Source organism: Cuculus canorus, chromosome 6, assembly GCF_017976375.1.
Source record: "Cuculus canorus isolate bCucCan1 chromosome 6, bCucCan1.pri, whole genome shotgun sequence".
Taxonomy (NCBI): Eukaryota; Metazoa; Chordata; class Aves; order Cuculiformes; family Cuculidae; genus Cuculus; species Cuculus canorus.
In genome coordinates, this window is record NC_071406.1 from 15045893 (window position 1) to 15071101 (window position 25209).

The 25209-nt window shown below is 40.3% G+C and overlaps 1 protein-coding gene across 2 annotated transcripts in view; it reads left to right on the plus strand.

The window, feature by feature from the left end:
- The window catches only part of CNTNAP5 (contactin associated protein family member 5), a 284769-nt gene that overhangs the window by 231607 nt on the left and 27953 nt on the right, over positions 1–25209 (plus strand). For both annotated transcript variants that reach the window (XR_008450459.1, XM_054070363.1), the window contains exons 18-19: positions 6743–6982; positions 8570–8794. Coding sequence is in view for 1 of the 2 variants with exons in the window: in XM_054070363.1 (XP_053926338.1) it covers positions 6743–6982; positions 8570–8794 (465 nt within the window). In the remaining variant the exon portion in view is untranslated. The remainder of the gene's footprint in view (positions 1–6742; positions 6983–8569; positions 8795–25209) is intronic.

Sequence of the window (25209 nt, forward strand, 5' to 3'; positions counted from 1 at the left end):
GCTATCAGATATTTCAGGTATATCAGCTGCTTACCACCTCACATCTGAAAAGCAGTAACTGCCTGTATGCTTGCTTCTCTATCTCAGCAAAATAAACAGGTTACTTGAACAACCTTCATGGTGGTTTTAAAGTGATGTAATTGATGAATTGCGTCATGGAAATTCATGGCTGGTAAGGACCTCAGTAAAGAAACATGCCAAGAGTAATCCTTGTTAGCAAAGACAAATGCAAAGCCCTGCACCTGGGAACAGGACATCATCATGGATACAAGCTGACGATTGCATGGATGAGCAGGAGCTATACAGAAAAGATCCTGTTGGTCCTGGTGAAGTGAATCTATACTGTGTCTGCCTATAAATTTAGCGATGCTTTGAGAAACATATTGTACCAGTTGATCTCCAGCGGTGACTTCAAAATGATTTTTTTCTCTGATTATGCTTAATATTTATCGTAAATTCTAGAGCATAGTTACTTGATCTCAGCTTTTCTCAGGAGGTGAAAAGTTCTCACTGTGCAGTAAATAGATTGCATTCCTAAGTTCATCCACATTTTTCCTAAAATCTGAACAAGAGGGACACAAAACCTAACAGATTTTTTAGGAGTACTTTTTTGGCCCTTATCTGTACCACATTGAAGGCCAAAACTGTCCGAGACTTCCTGAGCATTCAGAAGAGATAGAAATCTCGGCAGACTCCCGATTCTGACTGTGTCCCCAAGTGCTCCAGGGGAAGGTGGCAGAAGTCCAACAATACACAGATGTGGCATAATTTGTCTCCACTGAAGGTTTCATTCCAATATCTAATAGGAAGCAACTGATTTAATATCTCAACCATGCAGAGTGAGTTTTATCCCAACTGAAAAATAAATGCATAAACAACATTGTTAAAAGGAAAGAAGCAGCAGCACGTAATATTACTTTCTACTCTCCCTGTAATCTACAACGTATTTGTTTCCACAACATTCTGCATAGTGACAGTGATTAAGAGGTTTCCACAATTAGTATGCACATTCTTAATTAATAATCTATGTAACTGACATGATTTGTTATTTTAAAAATGTTCCAAATATTTTTTTTTAATTGAGGTCCCTTATTTTATCCCAATTAAATATGGAATTTTGTTTCCACACTGGAGGTAGCTAGTCATTAAGATATAAACTTTTTTTCTTGATTCTTCTCCAGAATCAATTCAAATATTTTGTAAATCTCATAAATAAGTCTCAAAGTCAAAATTTAATTTAGTTTATTTACCTTCTGGAAGGATTTATTGATCCTCTAGGGTGAAGAAACTATATTAGTATCATGTAGTATTATGATGATGATTGAATGGAGATCTACTGTAGCTTTCAAACTACAATTATTTTTCCTACTGCTTGAAAGACTTCAGCCTACATACAGTATATGTGAGGCACTTTTGTATCTTTTCCTGTTAAGGAGTTATATACAGTAGATCACACAACTGAAATAAATTTGGACATTTGTAAAATTTAACTACAGGAGAACTTGGCATATAATATAATTTTAAAGGAATTCTGCTAATTTGGACCAATTCATTACTTGTCAATTGTTTCAGCCTGTTGTATGAGCAAGTTATTTACTTCAGTTTTGGCCAGATTTATCCTTCTTAACCGAAGAACCAGATATATTTGAGTCTGTAAGTAATAGAAGAATTTGACTCAAGGATTTTTTCTGTTGGTTTGTTGAATTTTTTTTAAAGTTGGCCAGTCAGACTTTTTACTTTCTATGATTTATAGTAAAGGAAGTTCAACATAAGCCTTTTCCAGCAATATTAACAAGTCAGTTGTAGGCAGTCGTGGATCTATGCTTCATTTACTTCTGATCTGGCAATACTGACATTATGAGGAAGTCGGCCTTTAAATAGTTTTTAAGGTTGGGAGTTAAGAAATCCTGACTTTCCTTGGAAGTTTATCTTCAGATTGACTGACTCTAGGTATTTTAGGAGATTTAGGCTTTTACTGAAGATTTTACAATGACTAAGCACAGAGAAGGATTTCTCTTTTATGTGTGCAGGTTCTTTTATGTCCAGTAAGGGATAAATACATAGTTCAGTCTTCCTAAGTGGAGACGTTGATGCTGTTTTTCTCTTATTTACCTTGCTACCAGTTTACGAGAGCACATAATATTCTCTCTCTTAAATTTGGACATGGAATTTAAAAAGTCTGGATTCAGAGATAAAAATAAACCATATATGTGAGAAAATACTCTTTTCCATAACAAACCAAAGCAATACCACCCAAATCACAGCAACTATCTAGTCTTTTTAGATGGATAAAACACTGATGGTGAACTAATGCAAATCTGTGTCCTGAAGACTCTGAAATATGTGAACTTGAGTTGTCTCAGAATTATACCAGCTGATACATAATGACAGTGAGTTCAGTGTTTAGATGCTATGATTGCTTATTCCAGCAGAGAAATCCAGACGTTCAGAGACCATAGCAGAACCTGGGAATCTCAGCATGACTTACGTTGTCCCTGTGCTAATTTTGAGTTGTGCGTTTTCTCTGGGTCATTGCTAGGTTAAAAATCAATTGTAAACTTGCTTAATGTACTTATGTGTAGCCATGGGTGTGGTTAATGTTCTTAAACTGCATTCCTATGGAGTATTGCTGAATGTTAGGCGTGACTTACTGGGCTTGAACTCATGTTACATTACTTGGATTAACAGTACTATCTGCTAGACAGCTTCTTAATTCAATTCTGACCTTGATAAGCATAAAGTAGCCATAATTCATTATCTGCACCCACCAATATGTCCATTCTGGAGCTGGTACAACATCACAGACAGACAGGTTCACCCAAGTTTTACATATCATAGAATCGTAGAATCATAGAATCACCAGGTTGGAAAGGATCCACTGGATCATCGAGTCCAACCATTCCTAACACTCCCTAAACCATGCCCCTAAGCACTTCATTCACCCATTCCCTAAACATCTCCAGGGAAGGCGACTCCACCCCCTCCCTGGGCAGCCTGTTCCAGTGCCTGATGACTCTTTCCGTGAAATTTTTTTTTCTGATATCCAGCCTGAACCTCCCCTGGCAGAGCTTGAGGCCATTCCCCCCCGTCCTGTCCTCTGTCACTTGGGAGAAGAGGCCAGCTCCCTCCTCTCCACAACCTCCTTTCTGGTAGTTGTAGAGAGCAATAAGGTCTCCCCTCAGCCTCCTCTTCTCCAGGCTAAACAACCCCAGCTCTCTCAGTCGCTCCTCATACGACTTGTTCTCCAGCCCCTCACCAGCTTCGTTGCTCTTCTCTGGACACGCTCCAGAGCTTCAATGTCCTTCTTGTGGTGAGGGGCCCAGAACTGAACACAGTACTCAAGGTGCGGTCTCACCAGTGCCGAGTATAGGAGAGAATAACCTCCCTGGACCTGCTGGCCACACCATTTCTGATCCAAGCCAAGAAAGGTGCACTCAAGTAGTGATTTCTGTTTACCCAAAAATCTCTTTTATACATTGCTACTTTATAAAAGGAATTGCTAGATCTGAGAATCAGATCCTTCTTCTCATATGCTCATACTATTCCTTACCTTCACAGAAATACTGGCAATTGAGTGTCATTTCTTTTCATACCACCTGTTCCCCATTCAGTTCTGTCCCGCCACTGTTCATTGCCCTGTTTTGTGTATGATTCAATGATCTTGGCTGTTCTTGCATCTTGCTGACATGTCTGCCCTGCACATTGGTCTTTGGGGAATGTTCCCCTTAAAAGAGTAGAAGATAAGTGTTTGCTCTAGCCAGCACGCCACATAGGTTGTGCAAGAAGGTGTCATTGCCTGATGTTCCTGTAATTCCACTGCAGTGATGATTTCTTATACATGTTGTTCAAAATAAACCATAAAATTTGGCCTTCTTCTTATTGCATCTGCCTGAAGATAAAACCAAAAGAAGAAGAGTCAAAATGAAGTTGTTCAAATCTAACCCCTCTCCTTTTATCTCCTCATCCATAGCAACACAATGTGACAGAATTGAAATTTGCAGTTCTTGTTTTATTCCATCACTTCCTATTAATTTCTAACTGTATTAAGTCATGGGTCCTCTCTGCTACAGAGAAACATTTAGGCATATTCAGTAAGGGACGAATATGTAGACTAAATAGTGTTTGTATGATTAGCTGTCATGTTTAACATGTAATTGACTCACAAGGAATTTAAGTATTTATGTCTTTTGTACTAGAAAGACTGTTTTCTATCACTACATTTGCTTCTGTAACTTAGAATGAAGGTACAAAGTCTGCCTAAGGCTGTCATTGGGACACATGGAGTATGTGGCAGGCTTCTGAGATAGCTTTCTGTGCGTGAAAATGGAAGAGAGAAATGACTTTTTATTGCCAGTACACTCAAATAAAACAATGTTGGATTTTAAAGCAGCCTAAAGGAGTTGGAAAACCATTTCACACTTTTTAAAGGATTTGCGTATCTAACTATAATTCTCAGTTGCAGCATGGATATCATTGCACCTAGCTATGTTTCTTTTGTTAATTTTGAAAGAATTACAGCTGAAGGAGCAAACCCCAAATAAATGTGTAGGCTAGATAATACCAACTGCACAAAACCACCCAGCAACAGGCCAGATTGGCACATCATTTGCTCTGAAGGGACAGATAAAAATTTTTCCTTTCAGTGGAGAGTTGCCTTCAGTATTGAAAATGAGATTCTTTTGGATAGTGCAGTTGTCTCCTAGGATATCGCTGTTGTCCTGGAGGAGGTCTCTCATCATCTCCTCTCCTGGTGTAGTTTGAGATGAAACACTGTCTTATCTAGTGGAGAAGGCATGACTATAACACCCCGGTATGGGGAGGGGAAAAGCAATCCTCGCAGACCTCTGAGAACAGGATTTACACTCGGACAAGTAACATTAGAGAAGCAAAATACTTTAAGATGGTTTTTGATGCATAAAGCCTTGATTAGAATTTTTTGTGCTATTCATTTTGTAGGTTATGGAGACTAGCAAAGTTAAGTGCTTGGATTCCTCCTTTTGTCTTGGGAGCAAGGGAGAGAGGAATCCTTGGATGAATCTCCTCTGTCACTAAGCCACACTATCAGTGCTCAGTTTTGAGTTCCTTGCCCCGTCCTCTCACACTCTCTGCCTTGCCCCAAGCTTCCCAGTAAAATCAGCTTTGTAAGTAGCTTGCTGAAAGCAGCATGACTCATTTGACTGTCACCTCCACTCAGCAAAGAACACCCATAGCCCTGGTTTTTATAGCCCTGGGGCTTATCCTAAAATCTGATTTTCTGAACAAAACATTTAGGTTTCGTCAATGAAATTGTCCATGCCATCAGGCACACTGGAGTACAAAAAATCTGCAAAGCTTAGTTTGGGGAAGAGTTTTGTTTGCTTTCAGCTTTTTTTACTTCCCAGAAACATATTTGAAGATTAAGTCGAGTCAATTGAAGAAAACTGTCCAAATGGCCAAATAATAAACAGATTTGATTAATCAATACTGTGTGGACCTAGGATCATCTAGATGTTCTCTATTAAGCTCTATACTTTCCAGATATTAGAAGAGGAGAAAAGTGAGAAACATACTTTACATGGCCTTGCAGAAGTGCCTTAGAGCGTGGTATAGCTGAACCACAGGGTTTTGGTGACATTGATTTTCAGAACATTCCTTCATTTTCTTAATTTGCAGAAGTCTTGTTTTAATTAAATAGTGTATAAAAAACCGTGTTTTTCTGCAAGGATTTACCAAAAGATGTAATCACTCACCTTGTGCACTGTGATATAGAACCAGCTTCTGTAGAAGAATAATTTTGAGAGGTAATGTCGTTCATACTACTTTTGCAGGAGAATCACCAACAAGGTAGCATTTCAGAGCCTACAAATGCTGTTCACTCCTGAACCTGTATTAGATTTCTTAGCAGCAATCAGAATTGTGGTATCTTCAAAAAATATTGGCAATAGACAAAGCCTACAATAAGAAAAAGTATGGTATTTTCACAAAGTCCTGTAACAATCATCATCATTATCATTCTCAGAGACCACCTCTTACAGAGAAAGTGTCTTCATTATAACATTGTTATCATTTTCATTTGGCAGATAAGAAGCTAGTTAGCTTGTAGAGGCTCTTGCATAGATCCACACAGCTCTGGTCTTCTAGTAGAAATGCAATTATGTTTAACAATTGTAATAAATGCCACAACTGTGACCTGAACTCGTGTTTCTTGTCTACAACAAACATTCACATGCAACATCAGGTTGGGCAGTCATGCATAAATTCTGACTCAAGTAATTTCCCTTCAGCCAGCAGGCCTAGTGCTGAATGTGATTCATCCTTGCTATCTGGACTCATCGGCATGTATAACTCACCTGCTGTTGGGATTAGGGTGTTATTTATACTCTCTACTATGGCAACAAATAAAAAAAAAATTAGGTTTGGGTTTCTCATGTATTAGGTGATACGCAGACATACGATAAAGCAGCTAATCTTTTTCCCAAATGAATTTGCAGTTTAAATGCCAGACAGGGCAATAGATAAAGCAGGAGAGAGAAGAATGGCAACAAGAAAGTGTCACATGCAGCATTTTAGTTCTTTCATAAAGATAAATAGAAATCTTTAGTTTCCAGGGCTGTCTGTCTGTCATCCTTTGCCACTGTATGCACTAATAGATAATATTTTCTTAAATTCCGGGTTTTGGGTTTGTACCCCTGGATTGGACTTCAGTATTTTGATTACTATGCAGACTCAGGAATGAATGCATGTCCTTTTTTCTCTTTTGCAGGTGGAACAGCTTCCAGACAAAAGGGCTTTTTGGGATGCATTCGCTCTCTGCATTTAAATGGACAGAAACTTGACCTTGAAGAGAGAGCTAAAATGACACCTGGTGTTAAACCTGGATGTCCAGGACATTGCAGCAGTTATGGTAACCTGTGCCATAATGGAGGAAAATGTGTGGAGAAATATAATGGTTACTCTTGTGATTGTACCAACTCAGCCTATGAAGGACCATTTTGCAAGGAAGGTAGGCAGTGAGTTTTCATCCTAAGTCCTTAGTGGTCTCTGAATTACAGGACAGTTCCACCTGTGTCAGCTTTCTGTCCCCCATGTTACAAGAAGACATTCTAATATCAGCTTTCCCCTTAAGCTTTACCATTTGTCTTAAGTAGGCTATAACACCTCCTTTTGTGGACTTCAGTGATGGCCTCAGAAATTAAAATGGTGCTAGTTGTACTGTTATTAAAGTACCAACTACGTTCCAGTATGATTCCTGTATTAGATTGTATATACCTCGGCCCAGACGCTAACAAATAGGACTGAAGTTTTCATGACAGTTGCCTGCCTGTGTCCAGGTGTTTAGTTTGCTTGGTACTATACCTCATTCAGCTTTATCCACCTTAACAAAATCTTGAGAAGCTTTCATTACAGAGTTTTAGAGTAATGACATGACAAAAAGGGGTAGTCTTTTTATGGTTTGGGTTTTTTTTGTTTTCCCCATCCTTATGACAACCCATTGAAATGTAAAGAGATGTTGAAAGTAAGCATGAAGCATTCAGAAGAAAATTAATTTGCATGGTTGGGTCTCTGATAAATGTGTCCTTGCTGAATCTTTCTGGTGGCTCCTAGGAGATGTTGCCAACACCTGAAAAAAAAGGAGCAGGGCAAATAAAGAACATCCAATTTAGATAGCATACTCTTCGGGAGAGAAAGGAACTTTCAAACTTCTTGCTCAATAACAGCAAAGTGCAATGTGAGTGTTCTAATTTCCACAGCTGCCCCTCACCTCACAAACGCCTAAGTTTACTAAGTGGGCCACATCATCTGCTGGTGTAAATCGGCTTAGTTGTACTGCAGTCCACAGAACTACGCCCACTTACATGAGCTGAGGATTTGGCACCGATGCCATGAGAGGTGTATCAAATAACCACAGTGTCCTGTTAGGAGATGCTGTGTAGAGGTGGATCTGAGTTATTAGAGAATATACTTGGAATCAGTCTGTAGCTGAATATGCCACCAACCTGACTTTACTGTGCCTCACACTAGAAAAAAGTTTTATTGTCACGTTTGTGTATTTCATGGCCAGACTATGTGGTGTTTATTGAAAACACAAGTGTGAGTTCTCAGCATATGAGCATGCACTGCAGGTGTTCCTCTTCTTTTGGAGCAACCAAAGACAGCTTCCTTATGAGCTGTCTTTGGGACAATGTGTTACTTTAATAATGGCTTTGCTTAAAAAGGAGACTGGAGAGGACAAATAATATTGTCTTTACTGTGAAGGGAAGACAGAGAATATTGCCTTACATGTCAACTCTCAGAAGATGGTGAACCAAGTATTTATTTACCTGACAGACGTTTTGGCTTGTTCCATCCATGGAGCACTAAAACAGTTGAATGTAGAGACCTGTCTTCATACACTGTCCTTTCTGTGACAGACAGATAGACTGTAATGAAGGACACGCTGCTTGTCCAAATTAAGGAATGCTGATGTCAGCTGGGTTGGGGGTATTTTGCAGTGTTCTGCTTCTGGGGCAGTCAGCTCGTGTCCCTTCCTGTCTGAGAGATCTGAAATGCAGTGGCTGAAATTATTCCCTTGGTTTATATATGCTTTCAGAGGTTTCTGCGTTATTTGAAGCCGGCACTTCCATTACCTATGTTTTCCAAGAACCTTATCCTGTCACAAAAAATGCAAGCACTTCAAGCTCTGCCATTTATGCCGATGCTGTCATGTCCAAGGAAAATATTGCATTTAGCTTTCTCACGGCACATACTCCAAGCCTTCTGCTGTACATTAACACCTACTTTCATGAATATTTGGCTGTGATTCTCTCCAAGAATGGTAAGTACTCTTGATTTGCTACCAAAGGGTGACCAGTGAAACTGTGTTAAGTTTTTTTGTGAGAATAGAATTCTGCACTTATTTAAGCTCATTTCTGTGTCTGCAGCTTCATCAGCTTCATGGTATTCAATTCATGCAAATGACCATCACTCTTATTTATGTCCCTTTATTTGGCATTCAGTGCTACACTTGCCTATTCAGTCTTTGAATAATCATGTCGTTGGAGCTTAAAATGTGCTTTGACTTTCATTTGGCAACACTGTACGATAGCAATTCCTTGCTATTTATTCCACACTAAGATCCATTAGCCCACCAGGATAAGGGAATGAGAAATACCATGAATGTACAAGAACACTTGGTGCAGAAGTATCATTTTATCCTTTGCATTTTGTCTTGGCACATGTACTGCTCTTCATTAGGTTGTTTCAATGGAATATGGCCAGTATATCTAAATATACATATATCAGCATTAAAGCCAGAAAATACCAGTTTTCTACAGGCACCAACCAAAACATAAGTTGTAAATCCATCTTCTATTAAAAGGTATATGGTATTGGGACTTAAAAACCTGTAAGTATTTTAGGGGTATGGGCCCTATATCTTCTCAGCAAGACTGACTCCTGAGTCCTTGCAGTGCTTTTAGAAAACCCACTCCAGACAAACATCGTTGTAGACAAATGAAGGCATTTGAATTATTCAAGAGTTATCAGGCACTGGAGCACTGGAATTGATGAGTAAGCATACTGGTGAGTCAGTAAGTAGCCTGTGGCAGAACAGTAGAAAGTTAATGCTATGTGGTTGGATGTGTGCATTTGTCCGAGTGACCCAGACCACTATGAAGCCTTGCAAATTCCAAAACAGCTAAGCTTTCAAGTACCGTCAAATGAAGCTATTAGGAAAAAAAAAAAAAAGCTTTTAGTCTCTATATGAGATTTGCAGTAATTTGTCCCCTCGTTATGCTGTGTGCTAACATTCAGGCTGGCATGGGATGAGTACACAAATCCCTTGGAGGGGCAGCAGGGACAGTATCAGCTTGGACCCATCTCCCTGAAGTGAATAAGAGCAGGACAGTGGTACTGCTGAGGAAACCTTCTCTCCTTTCCCATCCAGTCCCAGTTTTCCATCTCTGATTTGTACTCGGAGGCAAGTGTTTATGACTTTCAGATATAGGAATATTCCAGTGTGTAGCTCCAGGGTGGAAGAGGTTAGCCCCTGCTAAGGTGAAACCTTGGAATCTGCTTCTCAGTTACACTCAGGTCTATCGATGCCACTCTGGCAATCAAAAATAGTCCTAAAGTGAATGAAAATGTAATATCCATTAAAATCACCTTTCCTGCTGCCAGAATAGTGTAAAGTAACCTTGGAAACAAGAGTCAGTTGACTTTTATTGATGAGATGCAACCATAAGTAAGCTGTAATTGTGAAGTTCTGGAAGGAGGGGCTCTCTAATGGTGCCTGGGAAAGGGGATGGGATCAGGACACTGGGGTTTCTTGTGTGAGCTCAGCAAAAGCAGAGATAAGCCTTGCATTTTGGCAGCTGCACCATCTGCAGATCTCTGCTTTGGTGCAGAGATAGAGATTCTCAGTACTCTGGAAATACTCAGGCAATTCAAACAATGGTGCTTTTCTCAGATGTGTACCTCTATTTACTCACTTGTAGAGTGAATATAATAACAGTTTAGAGAATTGGTAAGATGTCAGGCTCCAAAACTCTGGACTCGTGGACTCCTGTAAGTTTCTTTCAGGGTTACTTTGTGCATGCCTCTGTGTCATTCTTTCAAGACACTAATTTCAGCCATATATATTCTCTGCCTTTTGTCCCAAATGTAGAAATTTTTTAAATCTCATATCCTCTAATTATTTAATTTTATTGGAATTGACATTATTTCAATGAAATAATGTTACTCTTGCTTCCTACAAAAGATTTACACTTGCCATGAAGTTACGGGGTTATGAATGATAACATCCTTTGTAGCATTAAAAGTGAGTGAGATTCCTTCAGTCTTATCAGCTCATTTTCATGGAATCTTGATGAGTCTGATAGTGGGACCTAAGCAGGTCCCTGCGGGATAACTAAATGGCTAGATAAAGGTTGGGCTCCTCATGAAATGGTAATGGGCATTCTCACTTAAGAGATGAGCAGTAATATTATTTGCTATAATCTCAAGACTCTTTCCACTTTTTAAAGAAACTATATTGGAATAATCTATGTGAACTTTAATAGTTGCCCTCTTGTAAGTATTTTTCAAACTGCTACTCATGTACCCTGTTACTCCGCTTTTCTATTATCCACAAAATAACTAGGCAAATTATTAGTTAGTAAAAGTGAGAATGAGAAGAATGTTCCAGTAATTCAGACTTCCTGTGCTAAATATTTAACATAAAAGAAGTGAAAGTGTCTGCAAGGCTTATACATAATTAGACTATATTAAAAGGGGTTTATATGAAAGTGAACTCATATAGGCAGCTACAGTCTAATCCATCCAAATGTGAAATAGTTCTTGTAAAATCAGTTGGTTTCAGTAAAATTAATAAATAATTACATTTAACCCCAACACATAGTCTGTAAAGACGGTCATATAATTACAAGATACTGTACATAATGATTGAGACACTAGAATTGTGGTGGTAAAATGATTCTTTTAGAGTTGCCCAGCAGGCCAGTGTCAGTTTTGAGAAAAGAAATAAAACCTCCTCATGACTACACCCACCCAAATCAAAGCTTCTCAGAGAGAAAGCTCTTCTAGTGCTTGGAGCCTCAGAGAGTAGGTGGTTCGTGAAGGAGGCACAGTTATGACAAACATTGGATACCACCATATGTCAATATATAAGTTATAATTCTAGTTCTAGACATATTACCTCCTTCTATAAAATTAGATGGTCAATAGTGCCTGGCAGCTAATATTTCTAGAAACAGTTCCCACCCAAAGAACTTACCTATGTCACAAGGTTGTTGCCTTTGATGAACTGGCTCATGTCGTGGTAGCTTATGATGACTTAGAGATTTTTTTTCCACTATTAGTTGATACTTATGCTTCTAAATCATACATTTGCTTTTGGAAATTGCATGCAATAACTAAGCATTGTCCTCTCCTCCCAAATCTTCAGTGTTATACACATGGATTTTTAAATTATATAGATGTATGTACATTGTATATAGGTGGGTATGTATATAGATGGGTATGTATATAAAGCTCACATAGTCCCATGGATCTCACATCCAAAAGATGGGTATGTATATGTGTACATAGATGGGTGTGTATATAAAGCTCATATAGTCCCATGGATCTCACATCCAAAAGATTAGCAGCACTGTAATTATTTGCAATGTATTTTTAATATCAGTGCTGTAGAAATTTAAAATTATAGTGCTCATTACTAAGCCACAGAAAATAGGTAAATGTTTCTAATTAGCCTTTTATGTGTCAGCCCACAGAAGTTATTCGCATCATGGGAAACTAGTGCCAAGAAAAAAGTAGGTTTTTTTTTCTTTCTGAGGCTAAATTTTCATTGTACATTTTTGTTTATTTACATTATTTCACTGCTACCAGTACCTTAGTATTATGATCTTTGCCTTCATCTCTAAAGACAGTAATTGATGAGGGAGAAAAATGTTAAGAAACTGTTAGTGCTTCTCCTTTATCCATTCTTCCTATCAAATGTGACGTGAATATGATCAAGTATATTGTCTAGACAATGTTTTCACAAATCTTTGCTTCTCAATGTTGTTTGCTTTCTCCATTAAAACAATATGATTCCCAATCTAGAAAAACAGCAGACAGCAGCATCAAAGAAAAGAGATAGAATCTCAAACTACTGTAGAGTGATTGAAAATTTATCTTTATTTGCTATCTGATCTCATAAGAAACTGAACAATTTGAGTCCTTTTTCCTCTTTGTTTCTATCCAATACCTACTGCTATCACGGTGAGCTCTGTTCTTAATTTCTTTTGGAAAGCAAGACTCTGAAATTGTACGGGAAAGATTAAGGACAAGGGGAAAATCATACTTAAAATCAAATCTACCAATGAAAATAGTAGATTTCTGATACTCAGAATATAGTAGCAGGACCTAGATCATCTCCACTGCCCTATAAAGTCTTGAAATCGGCTGATATTTGAAATTAATAGGAAAAGAAACCAAAATATGTAATAGAAGTAAGCTGAATTAACACTCTGCAAAAGGAAGAAAATTTCTTTAGTAAGAAGCTACAGAGCTGTATCTTTTTAATAAAGTAGAAATCTACTTTAATCAACTACTGTCTCTAAGTCAGAAGCAGCCTTTCTGTAAAAGGCATGTAAATTCTACTTATTGGTTTTGCCTTGCAACTCTGTGGAGCAGCAATTCCAACAACTTTTCTCAAGAAAAAAACCCAAAGGTTTAGTCACTCAGTAGTAAAGAAAGGCAAAAACCCCTTGCTCAGTCTTTGAGAAAAAGAATACTTCGATTCCGGTCACACTTTACACTCTGGAGTTCAATCAGGCAAAGCTAAAATAATTAAGGAAAATAGGATTTACTGAAACACTGGGGTGGGTTTTGGGGGTGATTTTCAAGTTTTCACTGGTTCTTCTGCTTTACCACTGTACAGGTTTTAGTTTCAGTATGTGGGAACCACAGAACATAACTAACTGCTGAAAAATACTCTCTAGAATATGCTACTGCTAGTGCAATAGTATTATCTTTTGAGAACACCTTCTGGTTTACAGGCTCAATACCCATTGAACAACTTGCACAATTTATGTGACTGAAGTGGAAAATAGTGCAAACGTTTAGGTATAGTTATTTTTAACAGATCAGGAGCAGGAAAGTGAGTTGTGTTGCAAAGTGTGGAAGTCAGATTTATTGAGGAGACCAGTTTTCAAGCAGCTGTTTGTGAACGACTGAGAAGTGTACCCGGTCTGGCTCTAGTTAACAGCCATTAAAAGATTTCATATGGCAGATAGGACTACATATCTTCTAAATATAATTTCATGCAATTGTTGTTGTTGGCCCTGAAACTTTGTATAATTTACTGGATGAAGAGGCAGTGAAAGTTTGATCAGGAATGGTGAATTTGAAAGACATTTTCCCCCACCTACCTGTAAATGGGAGGCTTCTCTGTCACCATAATTTGAGGTGGAGGAGATCTCCCAATCAGTTTCTTTATGTAAATAGAGAAACACAGTGGTTAGACACATCTCTGGTCCGTTGGATGATTCTCTGCTATTAGCACACTTTGCAGAAAATGGGAATGTTGATTAGAGTTTTCAGTTCATATCCAGTTGTAAAAAGTCTTTGAGGGACGAGGTGGATTTGGCACCCAAACTCAATTTTTTGTTGTTGTTTTAGCATATGGCACTCTAAATCTCTAAGTGTGCGAGATTTACTTGAAAGAAGAAGCAGCCACAACATTCAGCCAAGGACTGGCAGATTTCTTTATCAGCTTTCCAAGAGGAGAGAACTAAAAGATCTGTCTTATTAGCTGAATTCATGGGCATGTTTGTACTCATGAAGATAATTTTGCTGTACTGAAGGGTCAAGAGATGTTCTGCAGACCCACAAGGGAGAAGCAAGGGAACTGTAATTGGATTATATTGAGCAGGAAGGGCTGAGCATGCAGTTAATAATTGATCTGTGCTCTGCATATATACAGACTGACTTTGAATTTACTGGTATCTGGCATAAACCCCCACACTGCTGGCTGCAGATAATCATTTAGGAAGAAAACATATATTCCCATTTGTTTGGAGGAGGTGTTTATGTCCCAGAAGATTTAAGTTCCTATCTCACATTCTGCAGCTGAAAAGTCATTTTTATTATTGGATTTCTGTGGAGCTGTGCTGAAAGGGGTGGTGAGGAAGAATGGAGTGTCACAAGCTTCTGTGTTTAAATGGATGCTGCAGGTATATACAGCTTCTTCAGTAATTCTGAAATTAATGTCTTTTCAGAACCAAAATCCTTAGTACTGAGACTTGATAGTAGTCATTTTTCAGTTATTCCTAAGTTGTGAATTATCTCTGTTTTGGGCATAGAGAGGTGTCTAGTGAGAGATGTAGTTCAGAAAAACCTTTGGCTCAAGTGCTACCTTAGAGCAGTGTAGCTATTTCCACACGACAAGCAGTCCAAGCTAATAATACTTGGAAAAGCTAGACTAGGTCCAAGCGAACCTCCTTCTCTATCTTGCTTGTAGTATCTCTGTTAGCATGTTCTTTTTTTTTTTTCTCATAACAGATCAGTTAGGCTGGCTGGATAATGAAAAGATGACTTCATCCTTCTTGCCTGATAAAACCGAGTGTTCATACCTTAATCTTTACTAGCAAGACTGGCCTTCAGGATTCCTAGGTCAACAGTAGGTGAAAAGACTGGAGTATGGAAGATGTACACTTGGTAGAAGAGGATCAGACAGGAAATGCTTAAGCAAACTGGGTGTATATAAGCCCATGGGCCCTGACAAGATGCACCTCCAAGCGCTGAGGGAGCTGGCAGATGTCATTGCAAGGCCCTTTAGGAGGCAATGAGAACAAACTGAAGCAGAGATGATTTCATCTGAACATCAGAAAACACTTTTTTACTGTGAGGGTGACTGAGCACTGACACATCTTGCTCAGAGAATCATGGAGTCTCCATCCTTTAAGATATTCAAAAGCCACCAGGACATGACTCTGGGCAACCAGCTTAAGTGAGCATGAGTGGGGAACTTAACATGACCTCCAGAGATGTCTTCCAACCTCAACCATTCTATGATTCTGTGAATGATTGCAGAAGCATGCATTTGAAGGTCAAGTAGTGAAAGTATACACACATGTGTGTATTTAGCTACAGAAAAGTCATCACAATACTACTGTTATGTCGGTCTTGTACTAGGATTGTTACTAAGAAAATGTTTAATCCTTCCTCTAATTTTCTATATAAGATGACTTAAGAACACAAGCCAGTTCTTTCCGTGCCAGCGGCCGTGGTTTGTTATGAAACTCAGATTTCGAGAGTTTGCTATAATCAGGAAAAGATCGCTAATTATAGGATCCAACTTTTCCAGTCACAGAGGCAGGCATAAACTATGATACAGGCAGCGCTTAGATAGACTTTCTGGTCAGAAAAACAGAACATTTCGCAGAGATTCATGACCAGCCAGGCAATGTCTATAGAGCTCAACACGAACAGAGTTCATTAACCCCAGAAAGCCACTAATCCACAAAGTTCTGTGCTGTCTTTGTTATGAATTCAGAATGAAAAGGAGGTTTGAGAAATATGGTTGTTTCTCTAGTCTTATTTCAAAGATTATTGCTAACTCTCACTCTTCATAGACGTCATGTAGTGCTCGAATTGATTGTTTCATTTTTTCTGTTCAGATAATATTTTTCCACATTCTCATTGCTGAACAATAGTTATTTGTTTGGCCAGTGTGAAGTCCTTGCTTGAACAAGCAACTGTACTGGCAGGAATGGTTCAGCCCAGCTGAAGTGCATCTACACCAATGCACACAGCATGGGCCATAAACAAGAGGAGCTAGAAGTTATTGTAATGCGGGAAGACTATGATATAATTGCTATCACAGAAACATGATGGGATGACTCACGTAACTGGAGTGTTGTTATGGAAGGCTACAGACTTCAGGAGAGGTAGGCAAGGAAGGAGCTCATTGACGGTGGTGATAGTGTTGAATGTCTAAGGGTGAAAATCTGAGGTTCACCTAATAAGGCATATGTCATGGTAGGAGTCTGATATGGACCACCCATCCAGGATGACTAGACTGATGAGTTATTCTGTAAGCAACTGGGAGAAGTCTCACGATTGCTAGCCCTTGTCCTTGTGGGAGACTTCAACTTAACAGATGTCTGCTGGAAGTGCAGTACAGCAGAGATAAAACAGTCTAGGAGATTTCTGGAGTGTGTGGAAGACAACTTCCTGAGACAGTTGGTGAGCGAGCCGACTAGGGAAGGTGCTCCACTGGACTTGCTTTTTTTTAACAGAGAAGGACTTGTGGGAGATGTGACAGTTGGAGGACGCCTGGGGCATAGCAATCACAAGATGATGGAATCCTCAGTTCTAGGAGAAGCAAGGTCAGTAGAATGGCTACCTTGGACTTCCAGAGGGCAGACTTTGGTCTGTTCAGAAGGCTGCTCGATCAAGTTCCATGGGAAATAGTCCTTAAGGACAAAGGAGCTCATGAGGGCTGGATGGTCTTTAAGAAGGAATTCCTGGTGGCACAAGAACAGGCTGTCCCCGTGTGCCAGAAAATTAGCCGGGAGGGGGAAGAAAACTGGCCTGGCTGAGTAAAGAGCTCTGGATGGAAATCAGGAAAATATAAGAACTCTGAAAGAAGGGGCAGGCAACTTGTGAGGACTACAAAGATGAAGTGCAATCTTGTAGCAAGAAAATCAGAAGGGCTAAAGACCAATTAGAACTTAGATTGGCCCATTCCATGAAAGGTAATAAAAAATCCTTCTACAAATGTATCAACAATGAAAGAAAGACCAAGGAAAATTGCCATCCTTTATTGGACGCAAGGGCAACAATAGTGACAAAGGACAAGGATAAGGCTGAAGTGCTTAATGCCTTCTTTGCCTCAGTCTTAATTAGTAAAGTGAGATGTTCCCTGGATACTCAACCTCATGAGCCAGTAGACAGGGAGGGAGAGCTGAACAAAACTCCCTTGATCCAAGAGGAAATGTTTTTTTTTTACCTGCTAGGCAAATTAGATATTCATAAGTCTGTGGGGCCAGATGGGATTCACCTGAGTGTATTAAGGTGGCTGGCGGAGGTGCTTGTCAAACCTCTTTCCATCATCTACCAGCAGTTCTGGCTGTCTGGGAAAGTTCTATTGGACTGGAGGCTGGCAGATGTTACATCCATTTACAAGAAGGGCTTCAGAGAGGATTCAGGAATCTACAGACCTGTCAGTGTGACCTCGGTGCCAGGGAAGGTCATGGAGCAGGTCATCTTGGGTGCCATCTCACAGCATGTACAGGACAACTGGGTGATCACATCCACTCAGTGTGGGTTTATGTAAGGCAGGTCCTGCCAAACTAACCTGGTCACCTTCTATGACGAGGTGACCCACCTCATGGATGAGGGAAAGGCTGTGGATATAGTGTACCTGGACTTCAGCAAAGCCTTTTACACAGTATCTCACAGTATCCTATTTGAGAAACTGGCTACCACTGGCCTGGACAGGTGTACTCTCTGCTGGATTAAAAACTGGCTTGATGGCTGGGCCCAAAAAGTGGTGGTAAATGGAGTTAAATCCAGCTGGAGGCTGATAACAAGTGGTGTTCCCCAGGACTCAGTGCTGGGTCCGCTCACACTCAGTGTGTTTATCAACAACCTGGATGAAGGGATCAAATGCACCCTTAGCAAGTTTGCGGACAACACTAAACTGAGAGGAAGTGTCAAACTGTTGGAAGGTAGGGAGGCTCTAATGAGGGATGTGAACAGGCTGGATCAATGGGATGAGGCCAATGGGATAAGGTTTTACAATGTCAAGTGCAGAGTCTTGCACTTGGCACACAAAATCCCTGTGCAGTGCTACAGGCTTGGGGAAGAATGGTTTGAAAGCTGCCTGGCAGAGAAAGACCTGGGGGTGTTGGTCAACAGCCAACAGAACATGAGTCAGCGATGTGCCCAGGTGGCCAAGAAGACCAAGAGCATCTTGGCTTGTTCAGAAATGGTATGGCCAGCAGTACCAAGGAACTGATTCTCTCCCTGTAGTCAGCACTGGTGAGGCCGCACCTCAAATACTGTGTTCAGTTTTGGGCCCCTCACTATAAGAGACATTGAGGTGCTGTAGCATGACCAGACAAGAGCGACAAAACTGGTGAAGGGGCTGGAAAACAAGTCTTATGAGGACTGTCCGAGGGAACTGGGATTGTTTAGCCTGAAGAAAAGAAGGCTGAGGGGAGGCCTTATTGCTCTCTACAACTACCTAAAAGGAGGTCACAGAGAGGTGCATGTTGGTCTCTTCTCCCAAGTGGTACATGATAGGACAAGAGGGCGTGGCATCAAGCTGTGTCACAGGAAGTGTTTAGATTGGACATTAAGAAAAATTTCTTCACAGAAAGGGTTATCAAGCGCTGGAACAGGCTGCCCAGGGAGGTGGTTGAGTCACCATCCCTGAAGGTGTTTAAAAGACAGGTAGTTGAGGTGCGTGGGGACATGATTTAGTAGTAGACAGGTATGGTTGGAGTTGATAATCTCTAAGCTCTTCTCCAACCTAATGATTCTATGATTCTATTCTAGGAAAAGAAAGGAAACCATGCACCAGGATCTTGATGAGGGCAGTTTGATATGAATTTCTCAGGGTATTACAACAGAGGATCTCAGTCTTTTTTTTTTTTTTTTCCTGAGAGCTGTTTGTGCAGTGTATAATGAATAATTATGTATAATTTGCAAAGCCAGGTTCAACTTTTGGAATAAAATTCATAGGATGCTACTTTTTATTTCGTTCAATGGGTACAGAATAAAAGGTCTTCCTGCCAGTTAGACTGCTACACTAGGCTTAAGTGAAAAGTACAGTGTGAGACAAAAGCCTGGCAAGATTTTTCTGAGTGTAAGGATGAGTAAACCATAGGGCCTACTGAATACCCAACCATGAGAAGACGAATGGCATCCAGTGTGTGTTTAAAGATGGGGGAGAGATCTCAGCATCAGATCCAATAGGTTCAGTTAATGAAAGGTCTTAATATGACTTTTAAAATTCTAAAGAATGTGTAGAAAAGATGTAAGTTAAAATTTACCTGAATAAATTTCACCATCAGAAAGCAGGTAATTTCAGGGAGATGTAACTGCATCTAATTCCCGCAGCTCTTTCCTTCATATTTACATTCAGTCACCTTCAGGGAAAAAAAGATAATTAAGGTAGCATCACTATGTAAAAGAAACAGTAACCTGTGCCTTCACCAAAAAGAATTATCTAGGAATGGAGAGATAATGATAAAGACTAATAGTATTTTTTAAAATTGCTGCTCGCCCAGAGGTTTTATGTCATTTTCCAAAGGATATTAACATTCATCTGTTTCACCAATGGATAAACTGTGGCCCAGAGAAGGAAGACTGTCAGCAGTCATCAAGCTGGTAGATCTTGAAGTGTGGCAATGCTGTATCCATCACCTCCAGGGTACATAAATACACCTCTGTGTATGCTTAACCATGAGCTAAAATGGAGAGACAGTGCTTCGTATTATCCCACATCCATGGGTTAGCTTTGTTCCTATTTTAGGCCCAGCCACATCAGCATGGACATAGGCTGTTCTGTGTAGATTTGTGTTTTCCTTAAAGTCACTGGAGTAAGCTCCGTGTTTAAGCCACTCAGTGTGTGCATGATGAGCTGTTATGCCCGGAATCCACGAGCCACATGCTCGCATCCAGGTCTGACCAGGGGGGAATGGGGGAGAGTTCGTTTATCTGTGCAACAAGTTCATTTATCTGTGCGACAATCTGGAGGCCAACAAGTTTGCTCTCAGGGTGAAAATCAAAAGCAATATTTATTCTGGCTCCGGCAAACATCAGCAGACCAAAATACTTAGGTGCACAGCCGAGACATGGGGGTAGAACTTCCCAGAGTTACAGGAACAAATCCCAACCTGTTTAGATCACAATCTGATCCCTGAACACAGCCAAGGTCAGTCAGATCCAATCCGACACACACACCGTAGGGTAACGGGAGGGAGACAGAGAGAGAGAGAGAAGGGAAAAGGAAAGAAATCACCACGTTGATGGGCAGCGGCAGATCCTCAGGAACATCTGGTCACAGCAGCAGCTTCTTCCAGGCCACGTGGTCCAGGCTGGTCCGATCAGAGTGATGGTGGTCGAGAGAAAGCGCAAGAGAGAGAGCCCCCCACATGTTTGTTGCGAGTTCTTTTATAAGGCCTGTCTGACCCCCATCAGCATGTGTTGGGGTGGTCTTGCCATGTGTCTTTCCGGAGGGTCCAGCCTGGACAGCCCGGCAGGTGGAGGAAGGCGAGGGACGGGGTGGGGGAACAGCACCCACCGCTGCATCCCCTCCCCTGCAGCAGCAGCTCCGGACTGTGAGCTCAGCCAGGCGAGGGAGAGCCGTGCTCACTCCTGCACCTCCCCTGCATTGAACCCAGCACCACAGACGAGGCCGTCAGACGATATCCCAAGCTCCATCCTTGGGAAGATCTGCTGCTGCACCACCTCCGCTATTCGTTGCTGGCGCCACAAAACAAACACACAAAGGGCAGCCTTCAGACAAAATGTTTAAGGCAAACAAAGAAGTGAAGTTGGACTTTACATGAGCTCTGTGACTGTGGTTTTCTGGGTCATCCTTTGGACTTGCAATATTTTCTAGCTTTGGGCAAGAAGCATCTGCCAGGTACTTTTTAATTGCTGGTCAGCCTGTGTTAAGCCCACTGGCAGCTAGTGGGAATGAGATGTCTACGAAGGTTAAACAGATTTGTCAGTCACGTAAGGGAACTAGCTACATTTGTTGGTGTTTAAGTGACATTCTCGATCTGGCTCCAGCTGCCAAGCAGGACTCTAAAGTGAACTGGGGTCATGGGCCTCCAGATAGGCTTCTTTGAGGGTTTTTGGGGAAATGTTTTTTTTATAAGTTAAAGAAATGCAACATGAATGAGTTGGTTGGTTTTTTTGGTTGTTTGGGTTTTTGTGGGTTTTTTTTTCTTTACTTTAATATAGGATGGCTGGAATATGATCCTTAAGTCATGAATGTCTCAAGTGTTGAGTGGAAGGCATTCAAATAAGTATTTCTTTCACTACCATTAGAGTTTACAAAAAATTGGAGGGTGGATTTCTTTTTAAGACCCTATGAAAAAGTGTCTAAGCAAATGCAATAGCTGAGTAATCATATTAGGAAACATGTTCAACAATTTCTCCTCTTTGTTTTCTCCATGCAAAACAAATATCAGGAGTCACCTCCTAAAAATGTTCTTACTTAAATGCCACTGGAAGCTGAAGAGATGGGCCCTGTTCTTTCGAATCACTAGCAGCACTTCCACTGAAGAGTAAATTTACTGAGTAAATATCCCTGGGGAGAAAGTACTAATTAAGGAGCAGGTTTCTTAGCCAGCTGCTCCTAACTGAGAAAGTGGTAGTTCATTTTTAAATATCTAGGCTATGAGGAGGGACATAGTCATGCTGAAGCTGTGCAAGTTGCTAGAGAGATATAGGAGACTAAAAACTGCCGTGTACTGTTCTGCAATCAGGAATGAACAAATATTTCCACCTTACAAGCTGCAAATGGATTTCTGGGTTAAATACTTGAATATTATTAGCTATTTTTTATAGTAGCAGCATCAATAGTTTCACTAATATATTCTGCCCTTTGCTTAATTGGTGCCTTCCTTAATTATTTTCTCTTTTAGCTATAGCTCGGGTGAGTGCTGAGGGTTGGTGCATGATGTAATTAACATCTTCCAGTCTGAGGAGCATGTCTGCTTGTTTTAGGCAAGGCTGTATGAGGTTCTGTTGGTCCATAACTCCTGTGTCTCTGGGTACCTCTGAGGCAGTGGCATACACAGGGATAGTCCAAGGCCCTTTTCCTAGTGCAATGTTTTATTATTTTATACAAACACATTTCTCCAAAGTCAAGTGTTGTCAGCTGCCATGATTTAAAGGACTTTTCCTGATGTTACCTAATGATAGTAAAGTTGTATGTTTTATGTGCACCACCCACATGTGCTCCCTGAACTAACCTCAGCTTCTCCAAGTGATACAAGATGTTTTGCCAGCTGCTTCAGCCAGTTATTAAAAAGTCATTAAAAAGTGCTGTTGAAGTTGACGGGAACATTGGGTTCAGTCTGAATTCATTTAAAACCAGTTTCTGTAAATGAAGGTCCTGCAGAGAAGTCTCTGACTCCAAGGGCATGTCATTGCCTTCCTTGCTATGTGGTTCTTGAAGACTAAATGATACAAGACCTGTGGTCCTGGTGACATGTGTGACAAGTACCTTGCCTATGAATCATGGATTTATAGACCAAATTCCTGTTATCCATTATTTTGCTTTCTGCAGAGCTCCTATAAGCTCACTGGGTGAGATCTTTCAAGGCAGGAAGTCTTTTCCTAAGCTAGAACACTCTCTCTAATATTTTTCCATGCTGCCTTTTCCAGCTGATGACTTAAAAATCACTATTTGATTTTCAACAAAAGCTTTGGCAGTCCATAATGAATGTAAAGCTAGTGGGCATAGGCCACAAAGCCACCAGCTGTTTCTGACGTTCCACTCTGGCATGGCTGTAGACACAGGCAAAACAAAGCCAACTGTACTGTTGACATGTTCAATCAGAAAAGGCTTTGGACGTAGACTATGTCATAGCATGGCCAAGGTATTTCTTCACACTGTACAGGTACAGAATATTTTTTTCTTCAGGCTGAACAATTTGAGATCGCTATCCAATTTAATGTTCATATTAGCACTAGACATAAGAACTGCTACTCCATCTTTGTTGTCCTCAGCAAAAACACAGAAGCAATTTGAAGGCACCCTGTTATTCCTGTAGCTGCCTGGAGACTGGTTATGCTGACATTGATCGTTCGTGTACTGCTATCAAGTACTAACCCTGTCCTCTATCACCATTGAAAGAGTATCCTGGGAGTGTTTTGTTTCGGAGAAGTCATCCCAAATCTAATCACTTACATGGGATGGCATAAATACTGCCTTTTGATCTCTATTTCCCAGAACTTCTCTCTGCACAAGGGAACACCAGGAATCCTATTAAAATGGCTCTGTATCTCTTTGATATCAGCAGAAAGATATCATTCAGCCCTACAGTCATGAATTATACTATTGCAGATTACAGATGGAAGACCACAGTCATGTATAGCAAGCCAGATTTGGCACTGGTAGTGGTCACATCACAGCAGCACAGTAGTCTATGCAGCCTCATTTCTTCCAGAAGTGGTGAAATGAGACCACACTGCACTCTATAACTATGCCTGCCCCCTCCTTGGGCTGTTCTGGAGCTGGCACAGCGTGTTTCCATGCTCTTCTGCAGCCTGCAGAATTGGAAGATGTAAGGGATGACTATAATAAAGTGTGAATCTACTTTTACCTAATGCTGCTGGGGTAACATGCCCAGTAAACTGTTACAGCCCAAGGCCAAAAACATGATACACCTCTCTTTCCTTCCCTCCCTCGTTTATGGACTTCATAGAAATTGCCTCCAGCAATTTTACATACATTAGTGAAGGAAGAAAACACAACAGGCAGTGCATTGCTTGAGCATTATGGCACACCAGGTGTGCATGTTCAGACACAGGGAGCTGAAAAAAGGATGACAGGCATGACTGCAACAAGACTACCAGAAATTATGCTGCTCATGATTAGTGTGAATCCCTATTGTGAGGCAAAAATTATGTAAATAGAGAGAGTATAGAGAACAGGGAGAATAGAGCTGGTTTATGCACAGATTTTTATTTGCAGTTAGTAACACTGGGCTGATGTGATAGAGAAAGTCAGCAAACCAGATAATCAAAATTCAGAGGACAAAAAAAAAATTCTTCATAATAATCTTAATTAATAATCCTTTAATTTTGCTTGTCAAGTAGCAAAATGGCAATGTAATCTGCCAGACAAATTAGTCTGTAGTCAGAAAACAGAAAAAAAAGGGTATTGAATGCAAGCCAACATCAGCTTTCAGCTCATCAGCTCTCAACTCTCACTGGTGTAAATTCCAAACCACCTCTTCTAGAGAGATGATCTCATGTAATTCTGGTTTATATTAGTGAAAATTTGACCCCAGACAAAATGCCAACTTGAATTCAATGGTTTTGAAGAACAGGCGTCCAAAAAAAGTTGTCATTGGAATTCAAAGCAGTTTGATGAAATGCTGTTCACCGATTTTAAATAAGGTAAAATTGTACCACTATAGAAAATAAGATATGTTGATATCGTTTCAAGAACCTCCTCTATTGCATCCCAACAATGGGACAGATGGTTTCTAGTTTAGAATCAAGGTTTCTTTGATGAAGTCAACAGGTAAATCCCTGTTTGCAGCAGCTGAGAGCGTAGATATATTATTGCCTGCCTTGCTGGCTCTCTTTGAACAAAAATGTGTTGGTTGCTATGTTTATCACCTGGATATTGAAGTGTCTTTTATATTTTATACACTAGTGTGTCCATAGCATTTGAAAAGAGCAGAGAAGTAGTTTCACACTTCCAAACTAAGCAACTAGTGCAAGGTCACAGTCCAAATCTAGACCCAGTTCCATGTTTTACGCTACACCACCTTCAAAGGTTCTAGGTAAGAGGTAGCCTCTAAAGAACTTCTGATGGAAGGCGATTTTTTATTTGAACCAACCTGTTACACTATCACATCTTAGTTACAGCTTATTCTGTGTGTTCAGCTCTGCTGTTGTGTGCAGAGTCTGGCGGACTTTCCATTTTTTATCAGTTCTGCCACTGCCCTAATGAGCAATGTGAAGATGGTCCTTAACTTCCTTGCACTTGGGCTTTTTTTTTTT